General features: G+C 45.3%; 1 protein-coding gene across 1 annotated transcript in view; it reads right to left on the bottom strand.

Moving 5' to 3' along the window:
* Positions 1-5,755: 5,755 nt before the first annotated feature.
* The window catches only part of DSCAM (DS cell adhesion molecule), a 691,848-nt gene continuing 682,787 nt past the window's right edge, over positions 5,756-14,816 (bottom strand). The window contains exon 33 of the mRNA XM_066259344.1: positions 5,756-6,723. Within this exon, the coding sequence (XP_066115441.1) occupies positions 6,371-6,723 (353 nt within the window). The 3' untranslated portion in view covers positions 5,756-6,370. The remainder of the gene's footprint in view (positions 6,724-14,816) is intronic.

The following is a 14,816-nucleotide window of genomic DNA, read 5'->3' as shown; positions in this document are numbered from 1 at the left end:
GGGATTTAGAACTGGACCAATCAGGTTTGTTTGCCAATGTCTAAGCCAGAGGGCCAAGGGCGTGACCTCATGGTGAATTCCTGAAATTGTTGGTGCTGGAGCTGAGCATCCCAGGGCACTGTTCTTGCTATTACACCATGTCCCTGGGCAGCCCCAAATCCTCTTATAATTTGATGTCATTAAACAAACAAAATTTTTTATGCTTGGCATAATGGGCAATATGAGGCAGGCTAGCAGGTACACACACTTGAGAACAGTCTTGGACAAGGATGGACCCTGGAAGGTTTTCCAGTGAGCTCCATCGCTGTGTGAATGCCCCCTGCCTGCATGCTCTGATGGACTTTGTTGGAAGCATCCTCATTATGCTTGGTTTGATACAAAAGACTCTTACTCTTACTGGAAACTTCAGCATCTTGATGTTGAGGACTCACTCTTGCCACATGAGTGGGCTGAGTGCCTCCTACTAAGTCACCATATTGAAGATTGTGAAATAATTTTAAGAGAAAAGTGAAAGTTTCAGTGGAACAAGAATGTATCTTATCATGTGGCTAAGCAGTCAGAGAAATAGGCAGAGTGTTAGGCTAATGCTACATAGAAATAAAATCCACCTTAACGTGGACATCTTTACCTGAATGGTGCTTTGTTTTGCATGTGCAGGGTACATCTCTTGGGCTTGTCAGCAGGTCACCTTCTTGGACAATGGCAGAGCAGTCTCTCCTTGGATGAGAAATAAATGCTGGAGGGCTGTTGGCATGGTGTGTGGGATGTGTTTGTGTGTCACCAGGTGGGGCATGGTGATTGCATGAAGAATGGTGCTCTCGTTCAGAGTAAGGGGGTTCCACATACCTGGGGGTCGAATGCTGGGTCAGTACCCCAGGACTGTCATCACCCCATCTCAGAAAGTTGCACTTTGATAAGACACTTAAAATTCTGGATTTAGACACAAGAAGCAGCTTTTAAATAGATGGCCAAAATATTCCTCTGCAGAGTAGGATGAGGAGATCCCTGCTCTTGATTGAGAGAGTCACTCAGCCCACTCACATGGGCTGAGCCATTAGGGGAACCTCAGAGGATGAAAGACTGGGACAGTCACTGACTTACCTCTTTGAGAACAGACCTACCAGTAGCCCATATGGAAATGCTGCCTTTCCTATGATTGTGATGCCAGGGCAGACATGGTAACTGGCTAGGTGATGGACTGGCTGTAGGCCCTGCTGTCCCCAATGACACTTCTGAACGTCTTTCCCCCTGGACACTCACATGGATGTAGGTGCCTGTCATTGTTTTCTGCTTGGAAGGTCTGCCTCTTTGAGCCAGAACACAGCCCTCTGTCAGCGGCACAATACCAGCGACTATAAACACTGCCTTTCCTTCCTGTCGTTGGTTTGAAGTTTCTGGAACACACAGAGCTGTCTTTCTTTGCCAAACTTCTCTTCAGAGATGAAATAGGCACCCCTCGCCATGTGCTCAGAGCTACTTTTTCAGGTTTTTTCTTCCTGAATGTGAAAGACTGAAAAGAGGAAAAAACAAAACCAACATTGCCACTAAATGGCAAAAACTGTGAGTGGATCACACCCAGACGTCTAAGCTGCAGCTAGTCTTGGGAAAGAGCTGAGAACGGAGTTGGTGCTTCCCATGTCTAGTCAGTTGTTGTAAAGAACTGTAGAGGACCCCAGACCCTTAGCATTGTGGAAGCTAACAAGTTGGCCTGCCACAGTTCCATGCGGCTGGTAGAAGACAGGAGATGCCTGGATTAGGGACTGTGTTAGTCCTCACGGTTCAGCAATCGGCATGCATTGCCCTGTACCCCCAAGGCCCATGGGGTGATGCAGACCAGCCCCAGTGGCACTGTGCACACAGCAGGTTGGTGTCATAGCTGAAGAACCCTGAGTTTAGAACACCCCCAATTTTTTCCCCCAATTCAATAAATATTTATAGAATGCCTCCTGTGGGCCAGGTACTTACTATTCTAGAAATTGGGAACACAAGTGAACAAAATGAAGAATTCTGTCCTCATAGAGCTGACATTTCAGAGGCAGGACACAGAGAATGAAAGTTAATAAATTCTAAAGAAGTTAATGATGCAGTAAGTTAGAGATGACAAGGGAGTGGAAAGATAGGCTGAGAGGATGCAGGGGACGCCACACCCAGAAGGGGCTGGGCGTGGCATTAACCAGGGTGTCCAGGGAGGGTGGCACTGGGATCAGAGTGGCATGGAGATCTGGGATGTTAGGGAGCCCGTGTGAGACCACCCAGGCAGACAGGGGAGATGAGGGTTGGGATGCCTGTGCCCCATGCCAACAAAACCCCAAACATTTAAAGAGGGGCTGCTGGCAAACCTGCCAACCTTTGTGTCACAGGGAAACCTTGTTTTCATTACCCTGGTCAGCAGTCAAATTTGCCTTTGCCCAGCCGAGAGACAGATCTCCATGTTCCAAGGCTACTTGTCGTGCAAACATCCTTGAAAAGAAAACACAGAGTAGGACCTGTCAACAGCTCTGCTCGGAATATGCACACAAGCATTAAAGCCTTGTTAGGTATAGTCTCTTAGTGGTTATTCCCCACTCCCAGGCTTGATGACAATGGAATGACCCAAGGAAACCTGAAGTCCATCCAGTCTTCAGTTCCAACTCACCAGCATGAAGGGCTCGGCTCAGTCAGGATTCTGTCCTTCTTACTTGTCACCTACTTCTTTCCTAGGTCAGGCTCATCTGACTCAGCAACTCCTTAGGCTACTCAAGAGCCTCACTGTCAAAATCTTCTCGAACAGATACACACAGAGTAACAAGCACAGTCTGACCCAGGCCTGAAGATGCCTTCTTCATTCCAGCCATTGTTAGAGATGTGGTGGCATGGTTCCCAAGAGCTGCAGAACCCTTCCCTGCTCTCCAGTCTTGTTGCTCTGGCTCTGGGCTTGACAGGTCATGGACCCATGGGTGGAGAAGTAATGTGAGGCTCAGGACCCCTAGATATTAAATTGTTGGCACTTACTCTTCCCAAGTGACCTTCAGAGAGCTGATGATACCCTGTGGGCCACATTCTTTAGAGAGGTAAAAAAGGCTCTGGAATATGGATATACTGTTAGCTCCCGCTAAACTTTTCTCAATAAATGACCTATAATAAGCTGTTTCTTGGGTTCCCTGTCCTAGTCCGTCTCTTGAGGCTGTCCCCTACCATTGCTGGACACAGATTCAGAGTTCACACCTTCTCTGGAAGGCCTTGGTTATTTTCTTAAAAATCTCATGAAGCTTTTGGCATATAGGTCAAGGTCCAGTTCTGATGGAGCTTAACTGAGAGGTGGTCTATGGCTTACAGGGTGGGGCAAAAGTAGATCTTCATGGAAAAGAATTTATAAATAATAATATAAGAATAAACTCTGTGTTTCAGGTACAACTGTAAACCTACTTTTGCCCCACCCTCTGTATTTTAAGGACAATTTAAGCAAAAGTGTTTTCTGTGTCTTAAGATATTATCCAGATTGGTAACATGGGCACAAAGATGGTGGGACTGGAGCTTGTCTAGGCTAGCCTGTGGCCACTTAATCTCACCTCACTTCCCTCTTTGCCCATCTTTACTTCTGCACCCTCTTTTCTTCATGAGTGGTCATGGCAGACATGGATACAGTGGGTGTGAGAACTGACTGGCGGCACCTGGGCTCCTGCAGGTGTGAGCGGAGTGCTCTGTGGCTTTCTGGCTGCGTACGAAGGCCTTGCTCATTTCAGAAGATAGGTGCTTGTCAGACTGGCAGCCAGATGGATGCCTTGGGGGGAACCCAGCCTATTGACAGAATAGCTATAGTCTATTGTCCCTATAGTTATTGGATGAAGGATAAAGAATTTATCTGAGTTTCGCCACACCAAGATAGAGCAATATGGCTACAGACCTTAGACTAATAAAATGACCTCTCAAAGACACTATAAATCAGATGAAAGACAGGCAGAGGTCCAGAAGAAAATTAATTATTATTACTCTCAAAAATGGTCTTTTAAATGCACAGTGCCCCTTTAATGCACAGATCTGGGCCTCCTGCTGGACATGAACACTAGGTCCCTACTTGAGAGTGGGAGGTGGACTTTTTGGTACAGTGTTTACACATCGAGCCCATTTTAATAAGCATTTTCAAGGCAGCATTCTTGAAAGCAATCCATTCCAGAAGCAGACATAATGTAGAATTTTTTATTTTTGCACAGCTTGAGAGAGAAAAATAAAAAAGGAAAGCTTTTGAATTGGGGGAAATATAGAAGTTTTAGATTGAAGAAAGATAGAGCTTTCATTTCCCCAGGAAGTAGCATTTCATTTCTTTTGCATAGAAAAGCAGTCTTTGAGGGTGCACCGAATCAGCTGTCAACACGGATTAAATCTGAAATTGTAGCAAGGAAAAAAAACTAGACATCTACAGAGTCACCTAATGTCAGTCCCAGAAGGCCCTCTTGACATGGTCCTGGGCCCTTCATGTAGGCACTCAGTGTCACTGAATTTAAGTAGGCAAGCGGACCTGCCCCCAAAATGAATAAAAACAAGAAAGAGTGGAAAAGGGACCAGGAAGAAGGGAAGGAGGAAACTATTGAATACATAGGGAGGGAAGAAGGGAGGGAGGGAGGAAGGAAGGAAGGAAGGAAGGAAGGAAGGAAGGAAGGAAGGAAGGAAGGAAGGAAGGAAAGAATCTTCTGAACATGTTCCCAGGTGATAATAACTGGAACCAGCTTGTGCTTAAAGGGGAGTAAAGGGGAGCCTAAGAGATGATTAAGGGCGAAGAATGGTCTTGTGCAGTCTATTACCTGGGCAACCGAGCACTCACGGCATTTATCTGACCACGTTTTTCTGTTCAGTGCCAAACTTCTGAATTGGAGTCCTGGTTATCTTGCCCTTCTAGGGAAGAGAATCTGGAAGGCTGTTTGGGAGATGACATACTCTTCCTACAGCACACTCTGTCTGGGCTGTAAACAAAGAATGCCCTTCATACTATTTAAGAGGAAGTTCTTTGTTAGGATGAGCCCAATGGTAAATCATTAAACTGAGAGGAAGGAAGGTTCAAAGTCAGATTTTAGAGGATCATCACTTACTATTGACTGGTTTTCCTCTGGGCACAAGGCAGTGAATTGGAGGCAACAACTACTCAGATGCAACAACTACTGCAAATTCAGATACCAGTCACAGAGCACCAGGACTGGTCCCGGAGAGGAGGACACATGGATGCCTCTTGGCCCTCCCTTCCTTTCTCCAGCAAGCTGAGGCTAAATGTGGGACACTAGAGCAGCAGTTGGCAAACTTTTTCTGTAGTGGGCAGATGGTAGACATTTTCAGCTTTGCAGGTCATACTATCTCTGCTGTGACTAACTATTCAACATCACCACTGTGGCACAAAACCAACAAAAGGCAAATGGTGCATATGGCTGTGTTCCAATAAAACTTTATTTATAAACACAGCAGTGGGCTAGATTTGGCTCACAGGCCATTGATTGCTGACCTCTAGTCTGGCTAGAGGGCCAGGTGGCAAAAAGCATCCCCTTTGGGAGGCTTAGAATCCCTGGCCAGCCCCTTGTTAAGACCGATATCAGAGGTGCATTCTATGCTCTCCCTCAACATTCCCAGGGAGTTCCGAGCATGGGCAGCCTCTCTGACTTATCCCATTGGGTTTTGGCTTCAGTCCCAGCATTTGCAAACACCAGCATCTGTAGGAAGGAGGGCCCAGCAATCAGGAGGAGACAAGAGAAGTAGACATTGAAATAAAGGCAGACAACCTTTTCTTCTTTATTTTACTTAGACAAAATGCAAAGAGTGTCTCTTTAAATTAAAAAATAAACAAACAAACAAACAAAAAAGGGAAACCAAATTGACTCCCCCCTCCCCTTCACTGACGGCACTCATCCTAATTAACAACAGAAGATGGTCAGATCGAGGACCCAGTTTCTAATGGGAAAGAAAGGGTATGCAAACGTGACTAAAAGTTCCCCTTGCCCCCAAATCAACGTTCCTTGTCAATTCACAAAGAGCGTAAATTCCCCCCCCCCCCCCGTTTTCTTTCTTGAATCTCGTGTGATAGCACTTCCTGTCAGAAGGTTTAATTAGTCCCCCATGCACGGTGTAGAAAATCAGTAAAAATGCAGTAGCCTGTGAAGGTCATAAAACTGGACTTCTTTCCCAAAAAATCAGATGCCCAGGCGGATGGAGCTCACACTCAGAGAGAAAAAAAGCAGGAGAGTCTTTGCACTGTCTGTGGTTTCAGTATTTTCTGGGTTGTTTTTTTTTTTTTTAATATATTTTGGCAATTTTCTTTAATTATAAATATTGGAATTCCGTAAAAAAAAGGTAGCTTTGATTGAATTTTTTTTAAATCGTATTTACAAGCGCTGTCCAGTCAAGCTGTCTGTTATACTAGGGTGTACGATTTCGCGTAGGGGTTATTTCCTTTCAAATGGCCCCGGGAGTCGAGCAGCGATTCTTGGGAGCTGCTCATTTTAGCTGCCTGTCCCAGCTCTGCCCCTTCTCGCTGAGGTAATGTGGCCACGGCTCCCTGCTGCCACTGCTGTCCCTCTCTGGTGGAGGATGTGGAGGAGGAGGCCTCCATGGGGATGGGCTCGAGGACCGTGGGGCGCTTCAGGGTCCGGCTTTTCTGAGGCTCCAAGCACGCCTGCCCTAAACTCAGGTCCCTGCTGGTGCCTGGGCCACTTCGGTTCAACAAGAAGTCCATTCTAAGGTATGGAGGCAAGTGTATGAGGTCACCTGTAAGGAAACACAGCGCAGTTAGTCGGTTTTTTCATTTGGAGAGCAGGTACCCAGGGCCTTGGTGCGCACATGATTGGCTGCTCAGGGCTCAGAGATGGAAATGTCACTGCGCCCAGGTGAGGGTGTCAAGGCCCCTCATCAGAGCCTACTGCAAAAGCAGGTGGAGCCACCCTCACATCTAATGTGCTCGCCTTTCTACAGTACATGGATTCTGGCAATTCAACATCATGCTTTAACCCAGTGGTAGTCAGCCTGGTCCCTACCGCCCACTAGTGAGCATTCCAGCTTCCATGGTGGGCGGTAGTGGAGCAACCAAAGTATAAATAAAAAGATAGATTTAACTACAGTAAGTTGTTTTATAAAGATTTATTCTGCCAAACTTAGCAAAAATCTGACATAAAGTACTTGGTAAACAATTATTATTATATGCTTTAACTTGCTGTAACTCTGCTTTATAAATTTTATAAAGTAAAGTTACTTCCCTACTTTATAAATCACCATTACTGTGGAACCTGTGGGTGGTTAGAAAATTCTACTACTAACAGAGATACAAAAGTAAGCGGTAGGTATAAAACGTTGACTACTCCTGCTTTAACCAGACAGAGGGAGGTAATAAGATCCTTCCAAAGCCTAAGACGGAAAGAAAAACTACATCTGAGGCTACAGTACACACCACCCGTGAAATGTGTTCAACCGAATCCCACGTGTGATGGGAAGAGCTTAGGGCAGGGAGTGAGGGGGAGGCTCAGGGCTTGAGGAGGGGGCAGGGTTGACAAGGAAAAATAATGGACCACTGGGTCTAGTCTTGGGAATTCCACAAAATTGTGTGACTTTGAAACTACCAGATTTCTCTGATTGCTTTTGGTGAAAATGGGCCAGTGACACTTTGGATTTGGCTCTATGAATACAAAGGTACTCAAATTCAACACTGGTTTCATACAGTGGTGAACTGGGCCAAAGGGAAGCCCAATAATAAATACCTTGACAATAATTCGCATAACACTCTTAGAGGAAGAAATTACATAATTTGGCATTCTTGTGAAAAAGTTTTGGTAACTTGATGTATCCGGAGTCAGGCTTAGAAGCAATGGTGGTATGAGGTCTGTCATTACTGACTTTAAGGTTGAAGATCCAGGCATATCTTGTGATGAGCACTAGTCTTATTTCTGAAAAATGAAAGTATTTAATTAAAAAATAAATGAAACCTCATGTCTTGAATGCCTTTTACGATGACATGGAAAATTATTTATCTTCAGTTTTGGTAATGGATTATTCATTTTCTCTATTGAGGGTTAATTATTAGCAAACAAACATCATAAAAACACTAACAGCTGTCATTAAAAAATAAACTGGAAAATCCTTTTGTTGTGTGAAGAACCTTTTACATATGAATCAACATACTCTAATTTACCAAATCTTGAAATTTGTGAATTTTTATATATCCAATTTCCTAAAAATGACTATCTTAAGCACTTTAATTTGCTTTTATTTATTAACATGACTTAGTATTTCTTATTTATTAACATTTCTTAGTATTTTTTTAAAAATACTTGACACAATATGGTATTCATTTACCTTCAGGGTTATTTTAAAATGTAGGTCAAGAATGCCTTATGTTATTTCTGAGATCCAACTAAATCTTGAACACTTGACATATTTGTAATGTGTTGTCACAGGCTGGGGAATGAGTTTCTACCCTAGCAGCTCCCCACTGAATGAACTGGGCTTATTAAACTCTTAAAAAGCAATCACGTCTTGGTCCCAGCTGGCTTGCAGGATGCTCAGGTCCTAGATCACATGGAACAAATGCGTGCGAACCAAATGACAAAGCCCATGTTACCTGCTGCTGCCCGCAGGGGTTCCTACTTTAGATTCAGTGATCAAGAGGGTTTGGATAGCTGGAAAAGATCAGTGAGAGCTAGAATGTCTGGATAATGGCAACAGCTCAGTGCCACATCTTTATACAAAGCCTACCGGGGTTTGCTTCTAGGTCTGCCAGGTAACTCTGAATAGCCACTATTTCTGAGTTATCCAGTTTCTCAAGCAAAGCTTTATTAACTTGCATGATGCTCTAATTAGCTCTTTCGACAGTGTGTGTTTTCTGGTTAGCACCCGAATTTGCCCTTTCAACAGTGTGAATGCTGCAAATGAGCTCTCTTAATCATTCATGAACTCACACAGAGGGAAGCACCAGCGTCATCAGTGATGAGCTTTGTTTATTAAAGGCACTTCATATCCATTAAAATCCTACTCCTTGTGCTAGTCCAAGGACCAGTTGGGAAATGGGGTTCTCTCATCATCCATCCATTTGTATGTTCTTCAGACGCCTACAGAGACAACCCCTGCACACATTACTCCTGAAAGAGAGATGTGAAGCAGAGAACTGTGGTGAACTTTTGGATATGGGCACCTGCTTTTCTTAACCTCCTTGCCCTCCTGTTTTGCACACAGAAACTGAACAATGATTATAACAGTAGTGATTAAACAGAGAGGTCTGGATGACATTGCTCACATTTAATCTGATCGAACTCTAGGCTCAGTTTCCTCATTCATAAAATAGGACCAACAGCCAAACCTACCATGTAGGGTGATGGTGAGGCTTGAATTAGATAATACATGTGAAAAAATACTGTCAGATTCTTCCCTATCAGAGGGGCCAAAGTTATGGGCTGAAGATGCACCAGGGAAAGGAGCTGGGAACTCTTTTTTATCCTTCTTTTCTGTCTTTAGTAGGTTAATTAGTGTTCACCCAAAAATGTGTCCATGTCCTAACCCTCAGAATCTATGAATGTGACCTTATTTGGAGAGTCTTTACAGATGTAATTAAGTTAAGGATCCTGAGATGAAATTATCTGGATTTAAGGTGGGTCCTAAATCCAGTGAGGTAAGATACAGACAGTGGGAGATCTGAGACACAGAGAAGAGAAAGGAGGTGGAGTGAAGATGGAGGTAGAGGTTGGAGTGATGTGGCCACAAGTCAAGGAATGCCTGGGGCCAAGAGAAACCAGAAGAGGCCAGGAAGGATTATTTCCAAGGGTTCCTAGAGAGGGCATATCTCTGCTGACACTTTGATTTTGGGCTTCTGACCTCCAGAACTGTGAGGGAATAAATCTGTGTAGATTTAAGTCACCAAGTTTGTGGTACTTTGTTACAGCAGCCACTGGACACTAACACAGATGTCCTTCCTTTTTGGCTTGGGTGGGCAGGGGAACATCACGTGAAGTCTCTCTGAAAGTTCTATTGTAAGGTGGCAGTCTGCTTCCCTCAAGCATGGGAAAGGAGGACTCTTTCCTTCATGATCAGGAGCCAACATGGCTGTTGTTTACACAGTCCCCTCCTGTGGTCTGAGCTCATAGGAACCCTTCTGTGGGCTACCCTGTCATCTGTCCTTCCTTCTCTACTGAGGCCAAGCCAGAGTTACTTCATCCAGTTTCCCTGCTGCTTGGGAAAGTAGATGCTTCTCCATCTGGCCCCCAAAGACCCCTCAGGGTTAGGTTAGATGTGGCTCTTCTGGAATCTTTTCCAACCGGGAGCAGAAGCCTCTTTGAAGGCATTTGTCTGATCTGCCCTCACCGCTCAACCCTCTGCATGCTCCATGGGACACCATATCTATTGCTAATTAGTAAGGACCCTCAGGAGCCACAGCCTGGCTTTAGGGCTGACTCTAGTGAAATCTGTTACAGTGGCATTCATGTCTATTTTTAGCAAGGATTTATATGGTCTGTTATTTAACTTCTGCCTCCTTGTTTTTCTTTCCAGATTTCCTCTTCACATTCTCTCTGAGTTTAGAGATCAGAGAGATGGACACACACACACACACACACACACACACACGAAAACAGAGGGAAGAAACATGGAGACAGACAAGGGAGAGATGAAACCGGGAGACAAACAGAGAAAGGCAGGTAGGAAAAGAAACAAGTGAACTGAATCATGGGATGTGGCAGAGACAGTGAAGAGAGAGGACAAGGAGGCAGCACAATGAGAACACATGTAGGTTACAGGTGACGAGAGGCCTAGGGGTCCCCTGGCCTGACAGTGATGGCCCACCCTCCCTGGGGCATCTGTGCATGGCAGCATTTCTCTGCTTTGTCTCACTGACCTGAAGCCTCCCAGAACACAAGCTTCCCCCTCACCCCATGCCATTGGAGGCCGTCTGCTCCTCTGACTCAGGCCCCAAGGAACTAGGGGCGATTTAGCCATTCTTTCCATGGTATGCCTTATTACTGACATAATGGTTCATTTCTTATTCCCTGTCACTGCCCTCTGGGGACCTCTGGTACCACTAATGTTTACAAAAGTTCAGACTAAATAAGTCAGCATCGATCTCCCCCTCTGTTCCTAACTGCATTGCTCACTAGTGCAGTAACGACTCCTTGCCTCCAGCCCTGAACCAGCAGACTGTCTGGCAGGGCCACATCCATCAGGGGATAGAGCTGGAAGTTTGCTGCTTCCCCCAAGGGGCCTTCAGGCCATGGCTGGCTCGATTGTGTGAAAACTGCTATATTAAACCTACCTCTCTTTAGTAAAAACTCAGGAGAATCCCCCTTCCTATCAGGAAAGCAAAGCTTCCTGAACTGTCTCAATAGAGTCAGATTCATATACACAGTTTGAACGCATTTCAACTCTGGAAGAGGAAGGGCAAAATCAATACCAAAACAGAACAAGATGCAATCAATTCAGAAAATCTATAATGGGTGTGCATTCCATGATTCTATTCTCAGACAATGGTTACTGCCATCCACCATGCAGATATCAGGGGAAGATGTCTCAAGTCTGGACCAACAATTCGCAGCTGTGGGTGATTTTGCCCAGGGGGCATCTGGCTAGGACTGAGACATTTTGGGTGGTTACAGTTGAGGGAAGGGCTAGCTATCACCTTCTGCTGGACAGAGGAAGGCTGCAGGGATGAGCAGCCAGGTCGCTGCTCAGTACCCTGCTATGCAGAGGATAGCCCCAACCGGGAATGACCCTGCTGCCGAGAGACTCTGGATGGTCTAAGTGCGTATTTCCAGGTGGATCCTTATTTCACTTGAGAAACACTGAACTCAATCAGGATAGGGACTCATACTCCTCAGCCTCATCTAGTCCACAAGGAGTTATGACCTCAGTTCTTTATGGGAAAATGAGGTATGGGCCACATGGAGCAGCAGCCAGATGCTCCTCTTCCAACATGATCTGACAGGCGGGAGCTTGGAGCAATGGAACGAGGTGAATCAGGGAGTTCTGAGTTTTATGTCAAAATCCTGCCTCTGCCTCTGTATAGTTCTGTGAATGCTTTCAGTTTAACTTATTATTTTTAGTCAATTAAAGGGGGCATGTTAATTTCTTTTATTATTATTATTATTTTATCAAGTGAGAGGCAGGAGGCAGGGAGGTAGAGACAGACTCTTGCATGTGTCTCAAATGGGATCCACCCAGTAAGACCCCTATAAGGGCAATGCTCTGTCCATCTGGGGCAGCTGCTCCATTGCTCAGCAACCAAGTTATTTCAGTGCCTGAGGTGAGGCCATGGAGCCATTCTTAGTGCCTGGAGCCAGATTGCTCAGACCATTCGACCTATGGCTTCAGGAGGGGAAGAGAGATAGAGATAGAGAGGGGGGGGGGGTGAGAAGCAGATATTCACTTCTCCTGTGTGCCCTGACCAGGAATCAAACCAGGGACTTCCAAATGCCATGCTGACACTCTACCACTGAGCCAACCAGCCAGGGCTGGCATGTTAATATCTTTTTTTTTCTTTTTACAGAGACAGAGAGAGAGTCAGAGAGAGGGATAGAGAGGGACAGACAGACAGGAATGGAGAGATGAGAAGCATCAATCATTAGTTTTTCGTTGCGCATTGCGACACCTTAGTTGTTCATTGATTACTTTCTCATTTGTGCCTTGACCGCAGGCCTTCAGCAGACCGAGTAACCCCTTGCTCGAGCCAGTGATCTTGGTTCCAAGCTGGTGAGCTTTTGCTCAAACCAGATGAGTCCGCACTCAAGCTGGTGACCTTGGGGTCTCAAACCTGGGTCCTTGGCATCCCAGTCCGATGCTCTATCCACTGCGCCATCGCCTGTCAGGCTGGCGTGTTAATTTCTAAGGGCCCCTTTAAGCCTAAATGATTCTTTTGTATGCTCTGAACTATTCCACCAGTGAAAACTGGTTAAGCACATCTGTGTGAGGAATTTGGGAATAAGTATGAAACCAATAAATGCATTTCTGGGAACCTCAAATTCCAATGTGCACTGAAATTAGCCTTCCTTTCTGTTTATTAGCAACTGTGAAACATCCAAATTTGTGTGGAATGAAAGTGCCTCAGAGTAAGTCTCTAGGGACTCACTTCTCCACCAGGACCACCGAAAAAGGAGCTTTCATCAATTTCTAACAAGGTTGAATATCTTGGCTTGGATGAAGCTTGATATTAATGCAAAAGTAAGAAGCACAGAATGTTAACCTTGCATTCGAGCAATCAATGAAAATCACAAGACCAGACTTGCAATCACACTTCAGCTTCAAAGAGCTGGTAACAAGGGCGGGGGGTGGGGAAGCTTATGATCTGCCCATGACAGAGGCGGGCGAGATCTAACACTTCTTTATGTTAATATTAAAGCCAAAGCATGTAAACCAACCTCCCTTGGTAAATGAACCTTTGCTCCCAAACGGCAACCAGAAAAAACCCTAAATAAATAATGCGAGATTGATATCAGAGGTCCATGGACACAGATCTGATTCCCATTTTAGGCTTGTACTTTAGAGGCTTCATGCATTTTTAAGAGTTCATTGATACTGCCATCCTCCTACTCACTGGTGAACTTTAAAAACTATACTTATGTGAGAAGTGGGGCTTAGAGCTTGTTCCTGCTCCCAGTTTCTTCTGAACCAAAGTAGAGCTGAACCAAAAGCAGGATTGGAAAATCTGCTCTGACTTTTAGGAAAGCTTGGAACTCATTAGCTGGGATTTTGAAGCCCCCAGTAAGAAAGGGGCCATGAGGTTCAAGGACAGCTCCCACATGAGACCCCCAGGGACCCACACATTGGGTCTGAGGAACCCTGGCTGGGGCCTTGTCCCCGCTCAACCATGAGGCTGGCAGACATGTCTCAACAACCCTGTGCATCTTGAGTCATTGCACAGAAGGACTGAGCTATCCCGCGGAAGGACTGAGTTAGCCTAGAAAGGAGAAAACTGCAGATGGAGGAAATATGTATACGCTTATAGAGTTCAGGAGGCCAGAGAGATGGAGCCCAGAGAGCAGGGGTCATGACTGGTGAGGAAAACAAGACTATCCTTTCAGACATTGGAGCTCGTTATCTTGAGAGTGGTGGGAAGACACGCAAGGGATTTCAGTGTGAGAGGGTTGGCTACTTCACTTGAATTTATGGCTCGTGGCTTCTCAGTTTGGGGAGTAGGATGCATTAGAACTTGTTGCTAGCTATATGGGACCAAGTGAAAGACAATGGTCTTTGATGTCTTCTTCTTATCTTTCTGTATGTTCTCAGGACCTTCAGGTTGCTCCTGACTCATCATGACATCTCACTGGGCCATGTGTCGTCTGTGTGTATGTGCGCATGTGCACACGTGCATGTGCGTGTGCGCAGGTGGTGACTATCTTCCACAAGCTGGATTTTGCCTTGTTTTTCTGACCCTCTCATTTGTCAGTGTTATGTCTTTGAAACTCTTGGTCTGCTGCCTATGATATGACATGCTATTCTGATAAACCAAGGAGACTGTGGGAAGCATTGGTTTAATATATTAACACTTTTATGTCTGAGTATATAATGCAGTATCTTTTCACAGAGAAGATATTCAATAAATATGAAATGAATAAATGAGTGCAATATAGTTGTGTTTCTGTAGAGACAATCACAGTGGTGAGCATTCCGTTGCCATCTGCAGCACTGGAATCTAGAAGCTTCCTTCTGTTCACTCTGCAGGACGCAGGGAGCCCTCCTGCCTCTCCATCACAGGTCTGTCAAGCACAGGCCTCCTCCTTACCTTCCACCATCTGTGGTCTCCCCAACAACTAAAGCAGCCGAACCCCAGTAAGACAGCCAAGAAAACCAATGAGCTATCTAAGGGGCTCAGGAGTCAGAGAAATACTGTTGGG

This window comes from Saccopteryx bilineata, chromosome 2 (genome assembly GCF_036850765.1).
Source record: "Saccopteryx bilineata isolate mSacBil1 chromosome 2, mSacBil1_pri_phased_curated, whole genome shotgun sequence".
Lineage (NCBI taxonomy): Eukaryota > Metazoa > Chordata > Mammalia > Chiroptera > Emballonuridae > Saccopteryx > Saccopteryx bilineata.
Note: the sequence above shows the minus strand (reverse complement) of the source record. Positions and strands in the feature narration are given on the sequence as shown.